Genomic DNA, 22,500 nt, shown 5'->3' with positions numbered 1-22,500 from the left:
GATGTTTCGAATTTGACATTAACACTTGAGCGATCGTGAATGGAAACATTTATGGCGCCCTTTTCATGGTTGTCGTCGGCTTTCCTCCGAATGCAAGAATTTTCAACTCTTCGGAAGTCAAGAAAGCAGGCCGGTTCCTTGCTGTCGATTACATAAACAAATGTCCCGTCGATTGCACGGGGTTGCTATTAGTTGGTCAAGAGGCCTTATTCGCTTTGTTTTTTTTTTGTTATTGTCTTCTCGATTCCTTGCGATGACAAGCGGCTCCGATAATAAGTGTTCCGGTTAAACATTCGTTTCCTTGTTGAACTCGGTCACGAATATGGTATGATTTGATCCTAATTCTTTGCACTCGTTGTCACATTTAGTGATTGTTTCAAACACAAAGTACGTCTAGGGGGATTGAAATTACCCCAAGCGTTTTGCTGAATACCTTTATCCGAGTATCTTATCGCTTCAATGGATATTAAAAAAATGCTTCCGCTTGTTTACAACGGAAAACTAGGGCAGACCTCTCAAACACAAAATAAAAGTGCCCTAAGTTCAGACGATTCTTGGTATGAATTAAGGTAGATAAGTGACCACTAAAACGCTAAGCGCAGTGTATTTTTGGGAAGAAAAGAATAACAAATTCCTGAGGGTCAAATTTCAGACGTCGCGCGCCATTGGAATCAATAATCAACTGTATCTAGGCCATCATAATATTATGAACCAACACGTTAGCGGAAAATAGATACCTACACTTGTATTTTGGAAGAAAAATCACCCCTCTATGCTTATAAACAATTGAAATGCCCGTGTTTGCGTTCTTTTGCTCTTGCGCAATGCTTTCATGTAGCTGTTTAATTCTAAAGAGCCAATTTCTGAAAACCATAGTCATAACCAAATCATAGCGAGTGAAAAAAAACTTTGAAATGTAGTTAAGGAGATTGTAAATTTACTTCTGAATATTACAAATGTCTCCCGTTGTCAAGAGCTGTGAATACATTGGTAACATATTATTTTAACTTCATAGTCATCGCAGGAGTGACTGAGCCATGGAATTGGACCCAGAACACATCAAACTTCTTTTTACTGTCGGGGTTATTTTTCTTTCTTGGGTAAGTCATGAAACTCTGACGCAAATCCGATTTTAATGACGTAGACTATTATCACTATTACGGCAAGGACTACGGCAAGGACTGTAGCAAGGAAAGCTCCAGATGGCATTTATATCATTGTTTGAACGAGGAAAAATGGGCGTACCATTCTTTGCTGTACTCTGCAAAACAACGTAATACGCCCGAACTTAAAGGGGCTAGGTCACGCACTTTTTAGGCAATTTCAGCACTAATCGAATGGTCATAGAATTACCTAAAATATCAAAATAACTCTTCAAACCTATAGAAGAACTCTAACAAAACACAGGGAAGCCAAGAAGGGACATGGATGAACAAAACTGGAGAGGATTGAAATGGATTGAATTTGGATAATTTTTTTTCAAATTTATATCAGTCTATATCAAAATGTCACTTACAAAGCTGGAAAATCATTATCAGTTGTTATGTGGTCGTGATTTTGCAAACGAAAGACTCTTGCTCTGCCAATTTGATGTTTAGAGCTCATTATTAACAAAATTAAACAAAATTACCTAAAATAGCGTGACCTAGCCCCTTTAATGCTATGACCATAATTAATCGCCCATTCGTTTAGAGGCCGCATGGTCCAGTGGTCAGGACGCTTACCTTGAGATCCGGAGTTCCCGGGTTCAAGACTCGTTCTGACCACTCATTGAATTTGTTCCTGGTAGTCCCTAGTTCAACTTCTCGGCCGTACTTGTAAATAGCCAACTGGTTTGCCTCTGGCCAGTTGGGATTCTTAACAGTTGTTGTTGCTGTGATTGTGTTTCATTGGCCCTGAAAAGCCCCTGTGGGGAAGTGGTCGTAGCTAAGCCTTTGGAGTTGGCCACTGCCACAGAAAATACATTCATGTCATCATGGACAATTTAGTACCAAAATGGGAAGACAAAAAGGAACTCAGAAAATACTATAGGTTTTAAAAATGAAAGAGAATATCACAAACTTTGCAAATGTTTATGCGGGTAGATGTATTGCACATACAATGTATAAGGATTGTCAGAGGAAGTGTATACATAGAAACTTAATTACTCATAGTATTCATATCGTGTATCTGACGCCATACATAGTTTTGATTCTCCAATAGAAATAGCTTGTGTTATTTTAAAGCCACAGTATTAAAAGGGAGATCATTAATGGGATTGCTTCCCATGTCCTTAAAGAAACTGCCATTCTTAGTTAAAACATTCTCCAGTTTTGAAGCTTCTAAGAGATTATAAGATATTCTTCCACTTTCTCTGATCTGTTGTTAGCAAAAAGTGGATTGGATGCATTTGATTTGTTGTATCCTACCTGTTCAACCTGGACTGACGGCAGGCCGTAACTCAACTCATGAATTATTCCATACTGTAAATTATAGGGCAGGTTAGAGTGCAATATAGGTGCTTAAGAGTATTAACTGGACCATAATATCGTACCTTAAAGATAATAACTAAATTATTTGCTAGCTTATTATTAACATGCTGGATTTGAGCATCCCACTTTACAGGTTCTCATTGATGAAATCTCCTTAGATACCCAATTCGTGTTTTGTTAAATATTACTTGTATAAAAAGTTTCAAGACAAGTTACGTTTTTTCTCCTTGGAGATGTAATAAACATACCTTTTTTTCTAAGCGTGAACGTTACTGAACAATTTATTGTCAGCTCAATATTAAAGAAAATGAAAATTCTTCGTTGATAACAATTTCTAAGTAATTGAAACCACTTGAATATATAATAAAAGAATATCAATACCATTTGCAATTAGCCAAAGTATTACTTTTTAGAAGAGTTCGATAAGTGATTTATATATAGCAGAAACAGTAAAGGACCTAAAATAGATCCTTGTGGATTGTATGCTTTCAACTCAGTTTTACATACTGCTTCCTGCATTTCACGTGGAGAGCCACTCACGAGTTAGCCCAAGCGTACGGATACCAGACTATTTTCAGGGTTTATCTTAGCTTCAAGGATATCGTGATTTTCTGACTCAAGTGTTTTTAAAAACTCTAAAAGGATCTGACAGGTTAATTTATATTTTCATCTAAAGTTGTTTGAAGGGTTTTCCATTGTTTCTAAAATTGCATGTTCTGTTGAGTGCCCTTTTCTCAATGCAAATTAATGTTTACAAAGTTGTTCGGAAAGCCGATTAACTTCATCAAGGATTAGCGTTTCCGGCACCTTTTTGGTAAAAGTTTCTTTTGCTTATTTATTTTTTTCAAGATTGACTTCTTCTAATGTAAAGTTTTGCCGCATATCAGCGTTGAACAGCATTTGGGAGCTAGTAGAGAAATAAACTCCTCTGGGATTAGCGTTAATGAGTTTTGCACAGCCAGGCCCAGCTGATCATAAATCCGTTATCCAAAAGGTCTAGATAGCAGCAACAATATAGATATTCGTATAAACATAACAACTTTCTTTAATTTTCCAGACATGTTTCGACGGTACATCCGTCATCTTCAGTGTTACATATTTTGAAATCGCCCAAAATCAATAACACTGACCCGCACCAAAGTATAACCACCGTTTACCGGAAAAAAACTTTCACAGGTTTGCTCACCAGTTATCTGAGTTTTTGCCCCTTTACCTACAAACTGGGGTTAATCAAAACCTTGATTGATAGAACTTTTAAGATAAACAACACTTGGATGGGGTTCCATACTGATCTTCAAAAATTGTCTGTCATTCTGCGGAGGAATCTCTTCCCTGAAAACCTTATCAACAAATATATTTCTAAATATATCCAGACAGCAGTCAAGGGAGGGAAAACACAGTCTCATTCAGGAATCGAGCCCCAGGAAACACCTAAGTTTTTCTTTAAAATCCCTTACGTTGGGCACTTCTCAGTCACGGCACAGAGGTGTATACGCAAACTTGCTAATCGGTTATGTAAACCTATTGATATAAGGTTAGTCTTCACTACTTTCAAAGTCAGGAGTCTTTTTAATGTGAAAGATGCTGTCCCTGTAGGGCTTCGCACGCGTGTGGTCTATAAATTTTCGTGTGCGAGTTGTAATGCTTGTTATGTTGGTGAAACCAGCCGACACTTCTCCACACGAGTGCGCGAGCACTTACTTTCAGACAGATCTTCGAACGTTTTTAAACATCTGCAGAGTTCAGAGTCTTGTAAGGCATCCTGCACACAGGATTGCTTCGAGATCCTGAACTCTGCATCCACTAAGTACCAAGTGAAGCTTAAGGAATCCATGTATATAAAATGGGAGAAGCCCGATCTCAGCCAGCAGGTGAAACACATTAACCTGAATCTCTCCCTGTAAGGAACTAAGCGTCACTCATTTAAATTTTTGTTTTGTTCTGTTTTGATTTAATACGCAATATTGACAACGCAATGTAACGAAGTTTGTAAGATCGCGCGCGCTTTAAATTCAACGGCGATTTCAAAATATGTAACACTGAAGATGACGGATGTACCGTCGAAACATGTCTGGAAAATTAAAGAAAGTTGTTATGTTTATACGAAAATCCGTTATCCTTTCTAAAATTTGCTAAAAGGAGAGTTAGTAGCACTTATTGATACTTGTCCAATTGTTTAGAACTATCATTTTTATATATGGGGGTTTATCTTACAAATTTCAGGCACTGTACCTGTTGAAGTTGACTCATTGTATATTCTGGTCAGAAGAAGAGACAAGGGGGCAGTTCCATCTTAATTGGTGCTACTGGAATTTTAACATAAGCTTTGCTCCCTTTTAGTGCGGATAGAAGGGAAAACACTTGTGATTCAGTCACTAGATCAAGAAAACTGGAAGATGGAGAATCGTTTATTAACTGCGTTGGATTAGTATTGTTGCATACTATTTTACTTCAAATAGTTTTTGGTTTTTACACTAATTTCGAACCTTGCAGTGAAAAATCGTATGGATATGAGTAATAATTCGCACATGGAATAGAGAGCATTAAATCGGCTTGATCACATTCATCCGATTTATCAAACATTTGGTAAAGATCTAAAGTACCGGATGCATCGATCATTCCAGACAAGCAACCAAACAAAGCACCTAACGGACCTTGTCACGCGGCGTCCATGCTGGTCAAAGAAAATGGAGTTCGTGGGTGCAAAACAAACGTTTTCAATCCCTCGGGACTCAAAATGGTCACCATATGAAAAAGGCCCATTCTCCATATGATGAAATGGAAGATTACTCAATAAATTTAGGTTACGTTGATAGTTGCGGGAAGCCATATCTCGGAATCTGTAAAGTCAGCAAAACTCAGTTAAATATAACTAGGCTTACATAAAATCACATAGCTGGCAGGCCGCCATGAAAATTATCGAACAGCTGTAAGAAGCACAGAAACGCACATTAATAGTTAAACGTTTCGAATGCTACAACTTTTAGCTTCAGAAGCAAATTCCGTTAGGAAATACGAAACTATATTTAAATCTAAAAGAAGACTGGAAACCATCTAAAGAGAAAATCTAATTGGCCAGCAGTGACTTTTGAGAATTAAAATAGTAGTTTTTCACTGCTAAGGTTGTCATTAGTTCCTGAATAAACAGTGTTTCGTTAATGGCCAAATGGTAATCACGTTCAAATTTTATCGAACGGTCGTTCTGATGTACATTGTAAAATCAAAATTAACTTAAAATTAAAATCTACTCGTCACAACATTAAAGTTCTGTGGTCACAATAACATCTGACTACCCAAAATTTAATACCCATCCCCGCGCTGTTATGAGGTTACTTACCTCCATTAGTATGAGTTCATTACTTAGTAATAAATGTAATTTTCTCCAAAAGCACATCGAGGAACTCGTAGCCTGCATAAAAAAGCATGTTTCAATGCTCGTTTCAACACCAAGGACTGACAGCGAGAATTTATTATATTTCGTTTTTTCATTATCCAGGTAAAGTACTGTTGGGATAAACTACAAGAGAGAGAGGACGAGGTTTATCCAGATGGATTAAATAAATGTCCTCCAGATACGTATCCGCTAAAAGACGGTGAAAGAGTCACGTGCATTTCCTGTCCACGATGTCCAGAGGGAATGGAGTCCACACCACCGTGTGGTACCACTTTGGCCGTCAAATTGACTGGCGAGTGTGTGCCATGCAGAGCAGGGATGTTTTCAGCAAAGGTTGGTAGCGCTGCCTGTACGGCATGCACTGACTGTGGGTCAAGAGAGACTCTGATTCCTTGTACGGCAGAAAGAGACTCAGTATGCAAGGAATGTCCTTGGTTACACTTTGAGGACCAAGAGACTAACACTTGCAAACATTGTGACTTTTGCTGTGGACGATCGTCTTCGGCTCACATTGAGTGTATCACTTCAAACACGTGCAAGGTAAATTGTTTGCATACAGCAAGTACCAAACGAAAATTCGCGCAATCCATTCTCCGACGAAGGGTAGCAAAATCAAGCAATCTTCGCAACACGTCATCATCGCTACTTCCCAAAGTGCCCCGAAAAGACAGACGAGAAAGGTCAATACGAAATGAAAACGCCGTTGAGAAAGAGAATGAGACGCTTTCACTTTTAGAATTACTCGATGGGCCTGAATATGTCCAATTTGAAAACGGCAGACATTACGAAGACAAGACTAATTCACTTAGTAATCAAGACCTCGGCGACAGAGAGATTGATGATCTGCAAATGTTGCACCTCCGTGACTTTGACAACAGCGTTCGACAAGAAAATAGTCATCGTCCGATTACAGAACAAAAAGATAAAAATAATTCTGCTAGAAGTATCCCTGGAGCCATTAGTGTAAATAGTACTCAAAAGGAAGAAGACCTGTCTTTGTCTACAACACTTCGACCAATCATGCCTATGCCGACAGCACGTGACCAAAAGGAACCAAGAGGAACCTCTCCACCAACTCAAGTGACAAACCGAATTCTTCTGGTACCAACACCTTCCTTTCACCAACAGGAGCCTAAATTGATAAACGTACCTTCGTTATGCAGTAGTTTTATAGGAACGCTTGCTGCTGTTGCTGTTGTTGGACTTTCGGTCCTTATTGCATACATTGTGTACAAAACGTGCAGTCATAAAATACGTGGTGAATACAAGAGGCTGGGTAGCAAAAGTAGCCATGGGGAAGAAGACATTGTAGGTGAGACTGTAGTCCAAAAAATCTATTACATCGACTTTCTTGATTTGTTGATTCTATGTTATGTTGGTCGACTCGGATTTCAAGAATACCAAACGAATACGGAGAAATTTTGCCTTTTTTTACGTGTTTGTCGTGAAAATCATTTTTCCTGCCCACTACCGGTATACGCTGATTAGCGTTTACCTTTTCTGGTAGCTTTTCCTTTAAGGAAACTTTTCATGTTACCTGCCTTTACCAGTATTTCCCATATTTAAAACTTAGATATAATATACTTGCTTTGAGTTTCTATAACCTCAGGTCTATTAGTTTGATGAAAAATCATCATTGGTGCTCTCTAGTGACCCTCTTTTCCTTTTTCTGTCTTTTGTCTTATATTTGTATATGACCAGCATTGAGCCCACTCGAAAGCTACGCTCTCCGGCTGCTGCACACATATTATAATTTAATATCTCCTTGTTATGCATTTAATGTAAGTTTTATCTTGTGTCTTTTATTTGTGGAGACTTTTTTCTATTCTCTTCTCCCGAAATAGTGTCCATACATCATTAGATTAGATTAAATCACATTTTCGCTTTTTTTTTTTGTTTTGTTCGGGTGGCTTTTTACGATTCATCACCGCGCCATGTCAAATTTTAATCCACAGAATTTCCACCACGTCCAAGTCCTTTTCCATACAAAACAACGAACCGTTTTGCACTAGATTCTTTTCACTCGATCCCTTCACAACTGAGAGCGGGACACAAGCGACCAATATGAAGAGTTGATCAAAATATGTGGAGTACACAAAGTTTATTCCCTATATCGTATATATTCTCCGAATTTAGTAATCATAAAATTCGCCATAATTCAGAAATGTGATATATTTCCGTTGGTATATTATCGTGTGCCGGTGCAGTAGATAACTTGAAAGAGCATCCAGCACAAGTACTATTCACGGTTTAGATCCGGTGTTAACCACTATTCTTGAATGCTTTCCGTTTAATAGATGACGATATAGACAAAGGCAAAGGGGAGAGCTCAAGAAATAAAACCATCGAAGATATGAGCGATACAGCCAAAGTAGTAGAAGGTATGACTATACACCCTACAAACTTCATTTTCGAGATAGTGAATTACCGTGATTCATGGGCTGCGCTGACGCAAAACGATGGTGGTAAGATTGAAAATAAGCAACTAAAGTGATCGCGGGACTGACACTGCACGACACATCTAATCTCTGCTTCGAAACATTAGAGATCATGGATTTGTGAAGCTTGAGGCCCAGTAACATTAACACACCATCCATCCCATCCCAAAACTACCGTAAAGTTCCCCAATTCGCATGACATAAAGACGATTTGTTGTTCAAGACAAAGTCCTTACTCACACAACGAACAATATTTCTCTCTTATCCAGACCTTAACTTATGCGACATTCCGCCGGATCTTGAGGACATTCTGCTGGAAGGATTAGAGGAGCAACACGGCAGAGGACAAAACAAAATGTACGGCTGGCAAAAAGTGGGAATGGAAGCTGGGATACCTCGACGAGAGTTAAATTTCTATGAAACGGCTTACCGACGACCACACAGTTTTCCTACAAAATTGTTACTAGACAAGTTAGGAACGCAAGGGAAAACTATCTCGTATCTCCTTGACGTACTTCAGAGGCCCATGGTGAGGCTTGATAGTGTTGCATCTTCCATCAGACATCGTGTGACACGAATATAATTGCACGCTTTCTTACCTGATCATGTTTTCACTGGATATACCTTCACAGAGGGGGAATTTTAGGCAACCCCATTTCTTTAAAATCATTTCAAGTCCATCTTTCCTTCACATTTTGCTGAGTAATACCATCTTTAGTTAAAGCGCATTGAACGAGAAATATGTTTAGTCGCCAAGGCATAAGAACATTCCAACTTTTAGCAAATACATTTTTTTTTCGGTTTTTCGTGCCGACAATTCAATTCTTATGCACCGCTACAAACAGAAAGTTAAGATAACTGTTAGCTCTTTGTCTTATGATAGAGCTCCCAACTGGCGTAGTTTTACTCCTTCCTTGACAACATAAGCTGCTTTGCATTTTTGCATTGCTGTTCTCAAAGAACGTCTGCATTGCAGGACAGTTTGTGATATCAAAGAAATACGCCTATTCCTCCCACCAACGCTGTTAGTTTTGCGACCTTTTGAAAAAAAGTGAATTTAGTTGCAGTTTAACTTCCTCTTTTTTCTCGTGCTTGCGTTTTAATTTGGGGGAGTTGATAAGGGGAACGCCCATTAACCGAAAAGAATACTGTTGTTCGAATGAGAGACCATGGCTTTTTCTTGAGGAAAAACGCCTGAGAAAAGTTAATACTGCCCAACACTTATTCAAAATGACAAAAACTCAGTGGCAACCACACTACCTTTCAATGAAATCAGGTGGCAAATGCTTCTCCGAGAGAGCGTTTGGGTTCGGAGGGCGCATAGCATGAGTGGGACGAACACGGTCAAACCTTTTCCCTACGTTTGTTTGCTTCTTCCAATATAAAGACGGGCAAAACACAATTGCCTCGACAAACTCAACTTAATTTAGCTCGTCCCGCCGCTTCCTTACACTAGCTGAATTTCACATACGTAGAAAAAGTAGTCAGTATGTTTTTCATATAGCTAAGTTCAGTTTGCCGCGTCTTTACACCAGACGAATAAAATTACTTTGGAAGGGTTATGCGTTTCCGTTTTTATCACATAAACGGTCAATGATTTGTCGCCGATACACCTGTAGGGATGAATAAACATATGGTATCATAAAGATTCTGATCACAAGTCTCTCTCTGGCAGGAAGCAGGCCTGTTTGCATTGTAATTTCCAAAGGCAATACTGCTGGCAATATGCAACAAGAAATTTGTTGTTCTGCTAAGTTTCGCCGTTTGCGTTTCAGGTGCTGGTAGTGGTTACTTTGCTTCCAAGTATCGAGACCAAGTGACTATACCATATGAAGGGAAATTTTACCCTAGAAATGTTTCAACTGGTGTTTTCAGCCGTTATGTCTCTCTAGGGTCTTTCCATTAAACCCACCTTTCCCGTGGTAATTTTTACCCTACACGATACCTATAACTTTCCGACAATACACATTCTATTCGAGTACATGTAATACTGAAACTGAAGAACATTCCGACATAGCACAATAATCTTACTTTTCTTCTGTTATTTTTTTTAGCTAAATTTCACTTTTCATGTAAATCAAATTAAGTCGAGTGTTGATGACAGCGGTAGTGTATGAATTCTTTGATTGCACCTGACGTCACAGCGGCCATGTTGGTGGAAAGAACAATAGCGAAAAAGGAATTTTTATTGTTTTGGCACCAACATGGCTGTGTTATCACGTGAGTGCAATCATTAATGTGATATGTCGACACAAATTATACCGGCTATTCGTGGGGCCATCTCAGACATCAACGCCTGGAAGACCACAAACATCCCGATGTCGGAACAGTAGTGTTTGCCTCTGGTTGCAAATCCAGATGCCCACCTCTTGGGCTGTCTGGTGGAGGAGTGAATTCAGGGATCTCCCTGGTCTCCTCCATAATCTCCCTACTACTAGGCACGAAGAGGCCTTTCTCCCCCGTTTCCTCTGTTTCCACTGGAGGCAACTGACTTGTACCATCCATTACCCCTGCACCGCGATTTTCTTTGAGGCGGGAAAACAACTGATTAGCATGACGCCTAACGTATCTCTGGTCCCTTAAAAGCACACCATATGTGACAGATCCCTGCTTATCAACTACCTCCCCGGGTACATGCTTAGCTCCCCGCTGTCCGTAATTACGTGAATAAACATTGTCGCCCAATTCGAAACACCGGGGGCTTGCCTTTTGGTCAAACACCTTTTTCATTGCTTCCTGTTTAGACTGCACTTTAGCATGTACAGATGGAAACACCGTCCCCAGGGGAGTTTTAATCATGCAGCCCATTAATAGATGGCATGGTGGCAGACTATGGGGGGTGGTATGCTGTCTCAAGAGGATGCGAGCAATTTTGGTTGTTAAACTACCAGATTTCATTTGTTTAAGTTTAGCTTTGAATGTCTGAACAGCACGCTCGGCCAGCCCATTTGAGGCTGGATGAAATGGAGCACTTGTAATGTGCGTTATTCTGTTCCTATTGCATAAATTTGCAAATTGCTCACTTGTAAAACAAGAACCATTGTCTGATACTAGGGTATCAGGCACACCATGTGTGGCAAACATTTGGCGTAGTCCCTCAATAGTGGCTTCTGAAGTTGCAGTGTGAGTGACTGCTATTTCCACCCACTTAGAGAAAGCATCCACCACAATCAGATACATCCTACCAAAAAGTGGCCTAACATAATCCACATGTACCCTTGACCATGGGGACTTTGGGTACTCCCAGGGATGCAAAACTGTTTTAGGTGGTGCATTACGGGATTCCTGGCATGATTCACAATATTTAACCATTTTCTCCAGGTCTGTATCTAAACCTGGTCACCATACCAAACTTCTAGCTACTTCTTTCATGAGTGTAATGCCCGGGTGGATGTCATGTAGTTCTGCCATGATTTGCTCACGCTTTTTAGGTGGGACCACTACCCTACACCCCCAAACTATGCATCCTCCCTCAACACTTAACTCATCTTTCCTACTGAAAAATGGCATTATTTCTGGGGAACAACCAGAGGGCCACCCTGTCAGGATATAGTGCCTCACCTTTGCTAGCACAGGGTCTCTGCTAGTGCCTTCCTTAATCTGTTGGGACGTTACAGGACCGTTGTCAATAGTTTCCATAAGGTGTATAATGTCACCTGGAATTGGAGTGTCTTTGGGGGCCTTAGGCAGGGGTAGCCTACTGAGGCCATCTGTATGACCATTTTCCTGTCCAGATTTATGTTTCAAGGTGGAATTATATGCTTGGAGCATAATAGCCCATCTGAAGATTCGAGGGAGGCTCTTTCAGGTAGAGATTTGGTGTCAGCCCAGAGAGGGGAACAGGGAGGGTTGTATGCTATTACGAGAAGAATAACCAACAGCAGATTTAAGAGGAACGTACCGGTGAGATCGAAAGAAGGTGTGAGGATCACCCCTGAAGTCGGCCAAATTGAGAGATGGAAGCAACACTTTGAGGAAGTGTTAAACCTACCAAGTCCGCAGAATGCCATTGATGGATGGAGAAGGAAGAGCAGGACTGTCTTCCGACTTGCCCGTACCCAGATCTCCGCCGTTTCAGAACACGCTAACAACACCGGACACAACCCGCTTTGGTACGAAGTAAAGTTTATTGATTGTGATCCTCATTGGTACACACGCAGGGTCAAAGAGGCGATTCACATAAGACTTCACCCTAGCTAACAACATCAACAGGAATAGTGGAATAGAAATTCCGGAAGCATGGATGCCCACGATCAAGAAACACAACAACAGGAGAACCGTACGACAGCGGACCGCTGAGGGAAGAGCACACCGAAACCGCGAGGACCAACCACCCAACACACAGCGGAGCATCCTGCTTAAAAGGTGACGCGTAACCAGTCAACCTCATCGCCTGATGAAGACTGGCAGTATGCAGTCAAAACGTCGCGATCTACATCACAAGTGACCACATCGTGAGACAAACGAAAATACTTTATTATTATTTTACTTAAGAAAGTTATGGCTTTCCATACCTTTAGACCTCATGGTTATATATCCCAGGCAGCTTGCAATTGTACCGACTATGTTTCGGACTGATTTTAATGTATCGAAAGTGGTCAATTGGAGCATAACATCGTACCTTGAAGATAATACCTAAGTTCTTTGCTAGCTTATTATTAACATGCTGGATTTGTGCATCCCCCTCTACAGGTTCTTACTGATGAAATCTCCTTAGATACTCAATTCGTCATGCCACGAAAACGATTTGTTGTTCAAGTCAAAGTCCTTACTCACACAACGAACAATATTTCTCCCTTATCCAGACCTTAACTTATGCGACATTCCACCGAATCTTGAGGACATTCTGGTGGAAGGATTAGAGGAGCAACACGGCAGAGGACAAAACAAAATGTACGGCTGGCAAAAAGTGGGAAAGGAAGCTAGGATACCTCGACGAGAGTTAAATTTCTATAAAACTGCTTACCGACGACCAGACAGTTTTCCTACAAACATGTTACTAGAGAAATTCAGGAACTCAAGGGAAGACTATTTCGTATCTCCTTGACGTACTTTAGAGGTCCAGGGTACGGCTTGATAGTATTGCAGCTTCCATCAGACATCGTGTAACACGAATATAATTACAGGCTTTCTTGTCTGGTCATGCTTTTCTCTGGATATCATGTCTTCACAGAGGGGGAATTTTAGACAACCTCTTTTCTTACACTAATGTCAAGTCGATGTTTCCTTCAAATTTTGCTGGGTAATATCACCTTAAAGCGCATTGAACCTCACATATTTTAAGTCGGCAAGACATAAAACAATCCACCTTTAGAAAATACGGTTTTCGGTTTTCTCCAGAATTCAATTCTTATGCACCGCACAACTTACGAAAAGTTAACGAAACTTGTAGGTCTTTGTCTAATGGCTGAGCTAGCGAGAAGCGTGCATGGTTTTATTCCTTTAATGACAACATAAACTGCTTTGCATCCCTGTCTTTAAAGAACGTCTGCTTTTTCTGACATTTTGTGACATATCAAAGAAATAGGCTTATTCCTCCCGCTAACGCTTTTCAGTGACACCGAGGTAATTGTTGGTTGTGTGGCTTTTAAAGGTACACTGAAAGCAAAAATGGAGTTTAAAAAATTAAAATGACGTTAGTTGCAGTTTAACTTACTCTTTTTTGTGGAGTTCGCGTCAGTTTTGTGGCAGATGATTAGGGAAGGTTCATCTACCGAAAACTACTCTTGTTCAAATGAGAGGACTGCCGTTTTAGAGTGAGAACAGCTGGGAAACGTTAATTCTGCTTAACACTAAGTCGATAATTTTTTTCGCTGTGGTACGTCAACTTTCACTTGCGTTTCAAATTCTTGTAATAGTAGCTTTGGTTCCAAGTATCGAGACCACCAGAATACCATAGGAACAGTAAATTTATTTCTCAACTCCCTTGAGGCGTTTCATTGACTGATCTTTTCAGTCGTGATATCGTCTTTAGGGTCTCTTTTCGTGATATTTTACCCTTCACGGACATACTGATAACTTTCCGACAATACCCATTCCCACTAGAACAATCCGACATATAACCATAATCCTACTTTTCTTCTCTGAATTCTCTTAAGATGTAAATCAAATGAACCCAAGGGTTCTAGAATTTTCAATTTAGTTGCTTAACAGCCGAGTGCTTCTCGAAATTTAGCAGCTAAAATACGCGCCAGAAGCGAAAGACCCGGAGCTTGTAAGTAACAATGCAAATGAACCCAAAGCACTATTACTTTCACTGACATGTTTTCAAGATATAGTGGAACCTACATTCAAGAGACACCCTCGGGATCACAGCAGATGTCCCCTGAATAGAGAGAGGTTGGGTTAGAGTCAAAGATTCCAGGTTAGCATGAACATTTTTCCGGGGGACCAAATTCTGTCCCCTGGATAGAGGTTCCCAAAAGAGAGGTTGCACTGTATAAGACTAAAAATTCACCCCAATTTTCATACCTTGATGTGTCTTAAAAGTCGTAGTGAGAACAGGAGAGCAGTTTCGATGAATTTACTATAACGGGTAGTTGCGATGAAAAAAGGGAATTCCCCGCTTTCCGTCAACCAAAGTGTCTCCGGCTAAATTCACGCAACACTCAATTTGTGTGACGACACGTGACCGAGAGATAAAACTATTACCAAACGCCTTTGGTACATTATCAAGTCATTCGCCGTCACTGATACAAATAGTTGTAAACAGTTGTCAGAGCGCGATCACAACCAATATGGGAAGACATTTTCGGGTAAGTTACACTGATATTGTGGAAAAATATTACGTCTGGCATAAACCAAACAAAGATTAATTGTGTTCCAACGAGCTAAAAAGCCGGAAGTAGCCGCTTAACGCAAGGTGAGAAGTTTATTTGAGTATTATAGAATCATCCGGCAAAATTATCCAGTCAAGCCAAGAGTTTCCATTTACGTTTGAGCTCGAACGGAGAGGATCTCTATAAAGTTAACACCGCCTATTCGCTTAACTTTAAGAGATCTACGTTGTCAATTTGAAAGGCTCTTGTTTGCTTCTAAAGAGGCAATTACCGATTGTAAAGAAGTACAATTTAAACAAAGCTACCCGAGGGAAGATCTAGCACTGTTGTGGGTTGTCAGTCTATCATAGATATTTGGCAGAACGCAACTTAGTTGAACAAGAAAAATATGAGTAAATTTTAGCGCTCAGCTACGGTTGATTATACAATAATTACATGATAATTACAGTGAATTGCCAACCTGAAGAATAATAATTATAGTACGAGTGGTTGTACATACTTCTCGATTTGTTTTCTGGTACAACTTAGTTTCTTGGTAAACTTTTCCGTGAAATTGAAACAGAAAATTGACAATTTTTAATAGATGGCAGACAAACGTTCTCGATGAAAGGTTTGATGCTTCAATATCATGTTGAGTGTAGTGTAGCGTGACTTCCCGTGTCATTGTTTGTAATTTTTCGAAACAACCCTTTTCAACTAGCCTGATTATCAACATTTCAGAATTTAGATCATCGAGATGTCATTACCATGAAACCATCAGATGTAAGACGCTCCATTTGTGCTGGGGATGTGACAAAGAAACCCATCAGCCCACTTTCACTAGTCCAGACGGCCGTGATAATGGTTTCCTTATGTGGCTTCGTAAGTACCCATAACCTTATTAAAGGTAGAAAACCAAATCATACTGGCTTATGTAACAGCAAGGTAACACGCACTATTCAAGTATGTCATTTGAGTTTAAAGAGAGATTCACATATTTCATTTTTTCTGTGACAGTCTACAATTATTGTAGAATCATAACGGAGAACTGCTGAACATATAATTTATATTATACATTCAACTGTCCTCAATCCCGCTTATGCTACAGACTAAATGCAATCGCGAGACGACATTACGGCTTTATAATCACGTCTAGTAGGAGGAAAATCATGATGGATCAACCTTATAAGCGTTTGACACAGAAAACCCATATCTGACGCACAATTCCACCGGTGCAAGTCAAGGTGAAAAATACTCTCAGTGTGAAAATGTTCTTCTTTACCTGAGGATCATTTTGAGCCCACTGCGTTGTTGTGACAAATAGGACAGCCCTGAAAAGGCAATGCCTTTACTCGTTTGTTTTTTTTAATTCCTCAGCTGTGGTGTCTCTGGAAATTACCTCAAGAACAAAATGCATTCCCGGATGGATTTAGCCAATGTCCAGATTTATCATACAAGGTTCAGAATGACAAAAACGTCACAGTCCAATGCAAAACGTGTCCAGTGTGTTCCCCTGGATACGAGCCTTCTCCAACATGTGGCAGAACCATATTTGCAGATACCCCGACTGAGTGCACGATCTGTGGGCCTAAAACGTATTCTGAGGAGTATGACAGTGGTGCGTGCAAGAAATGTCCAAGATGTGGCCTTAGAAAAACTATTAGTCCATGCACAGTAAAAAAAAGTACGCAATGTGGCAACTGCCCTAAGGGATATTATCAAGAGGACTATACAATAGATTCTTGTAAACAATGCTCGTTGTGTTGTGAGGGGAGGTGGTACGCAGAATTGGAGTGCATTTACTTGAGACAGTGTAGAAGGAAAGATTGTGTTCAACAGCAAAAGAAAAAGACAAGTGACATCGGTCGACTTGGGAGAAGCCGCAAAATGTTTCCCTCATTCACAAAAGCAGCCGATGAAATTAAACAACAAGTCATCACTCATTCTGCCTCGGAAAATGTTGGGTTTGGAGTTCAAAATGTTATCTCATCTCATGAAAATCAAGAGCAACGATTTAAACGTGAGACTAACAAAACTTTGCAGCAGGTAGATGGTGGCGTGGTGCCAAAGCAAAATGATACAATGATCAGATTACAATCCAAGACCGCATCAGTGGCTGCAGTTGACCACGAAGCTGCAACACCGTGGTCTTCAGTGGATATGTTGGAGAATGCTAGTTGGCAAACGTCCCTTCCATTAAGGGACACAAACCCCACAGCAGCACTAGCACCAAGCTGTTTTGGCGATGTCAAAAAGCTTCTTACAATTTTGATCACTCTTGTGGCTATTGTCCTTCCTTTCCTGGTTTTCATTGCCTGTGTCTTTGCATTTACTTGCTGGAAGAATATACAGTCAACACATTTGCAGCGTGTAAGTGGTTGTCCAGATTCATGCTTTGCCAAATACGTTGCAAATGACGCCGAATATTTGCCAATGCTCTATCAGTCAAAAATCCAGACAGGTAATACACTACCTTTGAGTACGTACTACACACACAGAATTGACAGACATGTACAGTGTAATACCAACAAAACAATAACTATTTCCTGGCTATGACAGAATTTTACTGTCAGGTATTTCATGCCTCTGTGGACCAGCTGTTCATACTTAAAATCTTTTTTCCACAAAACTTTCAATGCATTTGAAGAACGTTTCTTTGCTTATCTGAAAAACACATAGATGTACCCAGTCTTCTAAGAAGTTGGAGCATGGCGCAATAAAAAAAGCACATTTGGGAATGGGCTTCTTATAATTATAAGAACTTCAATGATTCTTTTAAAAAGTAGACAATCATTTATTTTATACTGTAATTTAACACAGCTTTCGTTTAAAATTTAAAGACAACGGGTTACAAGACGTTTCTTACAGCAGTGGTGATGTGCCAGGAAGCACAAATCTGGAGGCCAGATTAGATGTTGCCTGCCTTCCAGGTAAAATACGCTTAAAGAGACCTGCTTAATGTAATTATTTTCATCCTTCTCCCTGGAAGTCACAAGTTGTTGTCTTCCAGGAATCATACGTAAAGCAGGTACTATTCCTGCCTGGTCCAGAATATGGAACTTCACTAATCATGGCATTCTGCCAACGTTACAAGTCCCAGATATTTAAAAATGGTTACCCCCTACAATTGCAAGTTGTTACAAACAGGCTAGAGGTCATTATTCCCATGCAGTGCAGAATTGTACACCTAAAAATATGGGTTCTTTTAGGGGCAAGAATGATAAAATGTATTCTTAAGATATAATTTATAGAGTGACATGATTATTCATTTTCACTAACTTTCTCAGGAAAGATCAGTTACTACACATGCAGGAAGTAATATAGCCCTCAGGGCCACAGTGTATGGCATAGGACTTTCCTTCTTAATACAAGTATGTCCACATGAGGAAATCTTCTCTGCAACTGCGATAATGCTCGACAACAAATTCAACCGAAGTCAGGGTTTCAAACCCGGCATGGGGTGCTCTCATGACTTTCGCAACCCTGTATAGGCCACAACATGCCTCTAACCCTGCTTGTGTCATTCACAATACAGTTCTTGGAATTGGGATTGTGGTTCAGGCAAAGCATGACAAGGGAGACTGCATTGTACTTTCTCAGCTCTAATCGTGAGCTGAGAATATAGAGGGTTCTTTTACAAACGAACTGAAAGGGTTGTTTCAGATTTGAGCCATAACCCTTACAATTAAAGATTCAATAAAATAAATTACTTGATTCAATAAAATAAATTACTTGAAAATAGAAAAAAATAACAATCATCCTTTGTTCCTTTCAGGCATCCTTTTGTCAGAAATGGCTCTGGACCTTAAAGAGAAGATTGCAAGGAAGCTGAATGTATGCCGTCAGGGGGAATGCTTGTGTGGCTGGGAAAAACTAGGCAACTATTTTCATATTGAGGAAGATATTCTCCATGACCTTGACAACGAATACAAAAGTAAAGCTGGAAGCCCTTCGCTATCATTGCTAGATATGCTAGGAACTAGGGGTAAAACTATCCCAGACCTAGTAAATGCTGCAAGGAGCTTGAAAGTAAATTGTCCAGATATTGCAGGGCTAATTGAAGATTATCATTTTAAAAGCTGGAAGCCCAAAGATCTACCTGTATCCCAGTGGATGAATGAATGAAAAATTTTCCAAGGTAGCTTGGACCAGATAAGAGGTCCGAAGTATTTTAGTGTTCCAGGTTGACCTCTTTTTGTCGTTAATTACCCTTGCCTAGCGTAATACTCTTTTAGTCTGAGCTCTGTTTGAGTCTTTGGCCAAAGTTACAGTTGCAGCGTAATAAATTAACATATCATTTTGATACTCACATAAACAAATCTTTCATAATCATTGAAACAGGCCCATGTGGAACAGTGGTTAAGCCAGTTTAAACAAATTTAGCTGTATGTTTAAGCAGTGGGATCGGAAAAATGCTTTGCCAATACAATAAGTTTCTCTCAGAGATATTGTACAATGCAAGCAAGATGTCTTTAGCAGTAAAATTGGTTTTAATAATTATTACAGGCCATAATTATTATTTATAATATAATTTTATTATGAACAATATGTTATGTTATGTGTGATAATAACTATATATATAACAAGGTCTTGCTATTTCGTTTCATTATAGATGACATAAATGTTACATCAAGTGAAGCTATGATCCTCGCAGTTATGATAAATATTACAGTGCAACGAGCCTTACCGTGGCCACCCAACAAACTTTCACATTTGTCAATTATGTGTAAATACGTCAACTCAACAACCCATGCAATGGTATTCAACTTACAGCTCTGTGAACTTTGCAAATTCACACATCCTTATTACCGGAAAAATTGTAAAAAACTTTGTTGGGTGGCCACGGTAAGGCACATCACACCGTAATATTTAACTAATCTGTAACAAGTGTGAATTATGTAATGATTAACTACAACATACTTTGTTATGCTATGCATGTAAATTACGAAACAATCAATCTGTATTACAGTCAGTAGAATACTTTGTCATTTTGGTAAAATTACAGCGTACCTGTTGCACTTTATGTGTTGCAATTGTGCTATATTTTTTATTGTATAGACTGGTGAAATACTAGGATTTTCCTTCTTACGAAAAAAATCATATCTTCATTGCACGCAGTGAAGACAGTATAACATCTTTATCTTTCATATGTGAGGATATAGCTGTTGTCATGGTAACTAGCACGATTAGCCAATAAAACGTGAGGTTACCCTTCATTGTAAGATACTTCTGTGCTGTAATTTAATTCTTCTCTACCACATTAACATTTTTATTGCACAATTTGACATTGTCATGATTTGTTTTTCATAATTTTTAACCACTTCAGCAACATACATGTAGTGTATTTTGCAGAACTCTGCTTTTATGAGTCAGGATATAATCTTTAATAATTCTACTGAAGAGAAATGATGGGTTTTTAGTGCAAATTAAATTTGCTTAGGAATTTTAAAATGCCATTTTATTTGGTAGAATTTTAACTATTGAACCTTTAAGAGGTGGCAAAATCAACAAGGAAAATCGGCTTGCATTAGTCAGAGTATTAAACCTTTAAGTGAAAGGGATAATGAAAAGAGGTTACAATTAAATGCATGTTAATTAGTCACAGCAGCCATGGCTGCCTGGCTCCTTTAGCCCTCATGGTTATATATCCCAGGCAGCTTCTACTGAATAGTATGTGTGTTAATCAAACAAATCATAAATATTTATAAACATGAATAAAATTGCAAGTTGAACTGAATTCTTAATTTGTAAATTACCTACCTGTAGTGTTCAAGTAACGTTAATTAATAACTGCGAGCAGCATCTTCACTTGATTTTCATAGTAGTACTTTCCTTGCAGGATGGGGCGCAAACATAGGAAAAAATAACAGATTCCCATTTTTGGATATTTTAGGGTATTTAAAGAATACCAATAAAAATCCCAAATTTAGCAAAGTGAGACAAGTCCCAACCAGGGAATTCCCAACCAAGTTCCCTGACTGGGACTTGTCTCACTCTTCCAAATTTGGGATTTTTGTTGGTATTCTTCAAAATACCCTAAAATATCCAAAAATGGGAATCTGTTATTTTTTCCTGTGAAATTGAGCAAATCTACAAACATCCATGGCATAAAACCGTCGGATAGGTAAATAAATGAGCGAAAAAAAGCGTTAATGAATTGGGAACTCCTACAGGTAGATTCGTTTTTAAGTGTGAAAGGACATAAGCTTACAACGCCCAAGGGAACTCCTACAAGTAGATTCGTTTTTAAGGGCCCACAGACGGATTTTTCGCGCGTTGCTAAGAAAGTGAAATGTCACTTCCGGCAACTGACGTCATCATATCATGAGCTGACAAGAAAACCTACTCACAAGCAAAAGTCAGCGGACAAACTGTTGTTTCCACCGTTTCCATCGAAGGTTTTTCCTCGCCCTTTCTAGCGCTCGTTCTCAGATCAACTGCTTATGCGTAAACGAACTGACTTCCGGTTTGAGAAAAAAGCTAAGGGTGCGTTCGATTGACCGTATTCCGGAATAGGAATACATGGAATATAAGTTAGAAATCCTTCGTTTTTACGGAGATTCACACCAAAATTGTCAAACATCTGCTAAAATGCTATTTTAAACATATTTTTATTATCCTTGCTGCTTCGAAACGCGCCAAACATACCGTTTCAATCATCTCTCCACGTATTCTTATTTCGGAATAGGATCAATCGAACGCGCCCTAAATTTCCGGCGATTTTAAATTGAATTAATTTTTTTTTTTTTACATGGCACGTTTCACCCCCAAATACAGAATATAGCTAAGCATTGATTTTTTTAAATCATCTTTTTTGAAAAAGTTATGGGTATTTCAGTATTGTTTATGTCTTTAAGAAGAACATTTTTCAAAATAAAAAGAAAACCATGCTTGGCTGGATGCAAAAACGAATACAAATTCATGCTTGCTAGGTGATAAAGAGAAGTTGCTTACTTACCAATGCTTTGTTATATTTTCCTTTTCTAAGCTGCCATAAGTCACGAGTCGAACTTCAAGAGCTTTCTTATCTCCGTTGTCGATATAAGGTAACAAAATCGTGGAAAATTACTGATTCAAAGTAGATCACTTGCCGGCTTTGCACAGTGGCCTCCTCTAAACATCCCATAATTAATCACTCTGGCCGCGTTGAATGATGGGTACACCAAGGTGAAAAAATTCTTTTAAAAATCCGAATAAGCTCACGAACCAAAAAGTAACCTTACCCGAAACTATTCTTTCGATAACAAGAAGCCATTTTGCCACTCTCCAGCTGAAAACTGGAGGGTGTAAAGTGCAGGTTGCAGTTTAGGGTTGCAGGTCACTGTTTCACCATAGCTGAAACAACCCAACCTAAACGAATGCTAACACTAGGCCTACAAAATGACGTTCAAGCCCCAGATCAGCATTTTTGTAACGGTGTGGGTTGTTTCAGTTATGGT

At 39.3% G+C, this 22,500-nt stretch overlaps 2 protein-coding genes and 1 long non-coding RNA gene across 6 annotated transcripts in view; 2 read left to right on the top strand and 1 right to left on the bottom strand.

The window, feature by feature from the left end:
• Window positions 1-10,000, top strand: part of LOC137990718 (uncharacterized) — a 15,753-nt gene extending 5,753 nt beyond the window's left edge. Inside the window, exons 2-5 of one of the 3 annotated variants that reach the window (XM_068835833.1) lie at window positions 1,016-1,100; window positions 5,968-7,177; window positions 8,163-8,246; window positions 8,573-10,000. In XM_068835833.1, coding sequence (XP_068691934.1) covers window positions 1,038-1,100; window positions 5,968-7,177; window positions 8,163-8,246; window positions 8,573-8,886 — 1,671 coding nt within the window. In that variant the 5' untranslated portion in view covers window positions 1,016-1,037 and the 3' untranslated portion in view covers window positions 8,887-10,000. The remainder of the gene's footprint in view (window positions 1-1,015; window positions 1,101-5,967; window positions 7,178-8,162; window positions 8,247-8,572) is intronic. The other 2 variants (XM_068835832.1, XM_068835834.1) reach the window with 2 other exon arrangements.
• Window positions 10,001-14,948: 4,948 nt separating this feature from the next.
• LOC137992896 (uncharacterized) lies at window positions 14,949-20,272 on the top strand. Of its 2 annotated transcripts, none has more exons than XM_068838458.1 (5): window positions 14,949-15,058; window positions 15,803-15,943; window positions 16,439-17,522; window positions 17,902-17,991; window positions 18,837-20,272. In XM_068838458.1, the coding sequence occupies exons 1-5, from the start codon at window positions 15,041-15,043 to the stop codon at window positions 19,184-19,186; spliced, it is 1,683 nt and encodes a 560-aa protein (XP_068694559.1). In that variant the 5' UTR covers window positions 14,949-15,040; the 3' UTR covers window positions 19,187-20,272. The 2 variants fall into 2 exon arrangements, with proteins under 2 accessions (XP_068694559.1, XP_068694560.1); XM_068838459.1 differs by having other exon boundaries at window positions 15,029-15,165.
• LOC137992897 (uncharacterized) overlaps window positions 18,000-22,500 on the bottom strand; it is a 4,741-nt gene continuing 240 nt past the window's right edge. The window contains exons 1-3 of the long non-coding RNA XR_011121766.1: window positions 22,020-22,500; window positions 20,822-20,888; window positions 18,000-18,865 (exon numbers count right to left, since the gene is read on the bottom strand). The exon at window positions 22,020-22,500 is cut by the window's right edge and continues 240 nt beyond it. This is a non-coding gene — a long non-coding RNA (uncharacterized lncRNA). The remainder of the gene's footprint in view (window positions 18,866-20,821; window positions 20,889-22,019) is intronic.

This window comes from Montipora foliosa, chromosome 2 (assembly GCF_036669935.1).
Source record: "Montipora foliosa isolate CH-2021 chromosome 2, ASM3666993v2, whole genome shotgun sequence".
NCBI classification, from domain to species: domain Eukaryota; kingdom Metazoa; phylum Cnidaria; class Anthozoa; order Scleractinia; family Acroporidae; genus Montipora; species Montipora foliosa.
The sequence above is the reverse complement of the archived record's forward strand: the minus strand, read 5'-3'. Positions and strand labels throughout refer to the sequence as shown.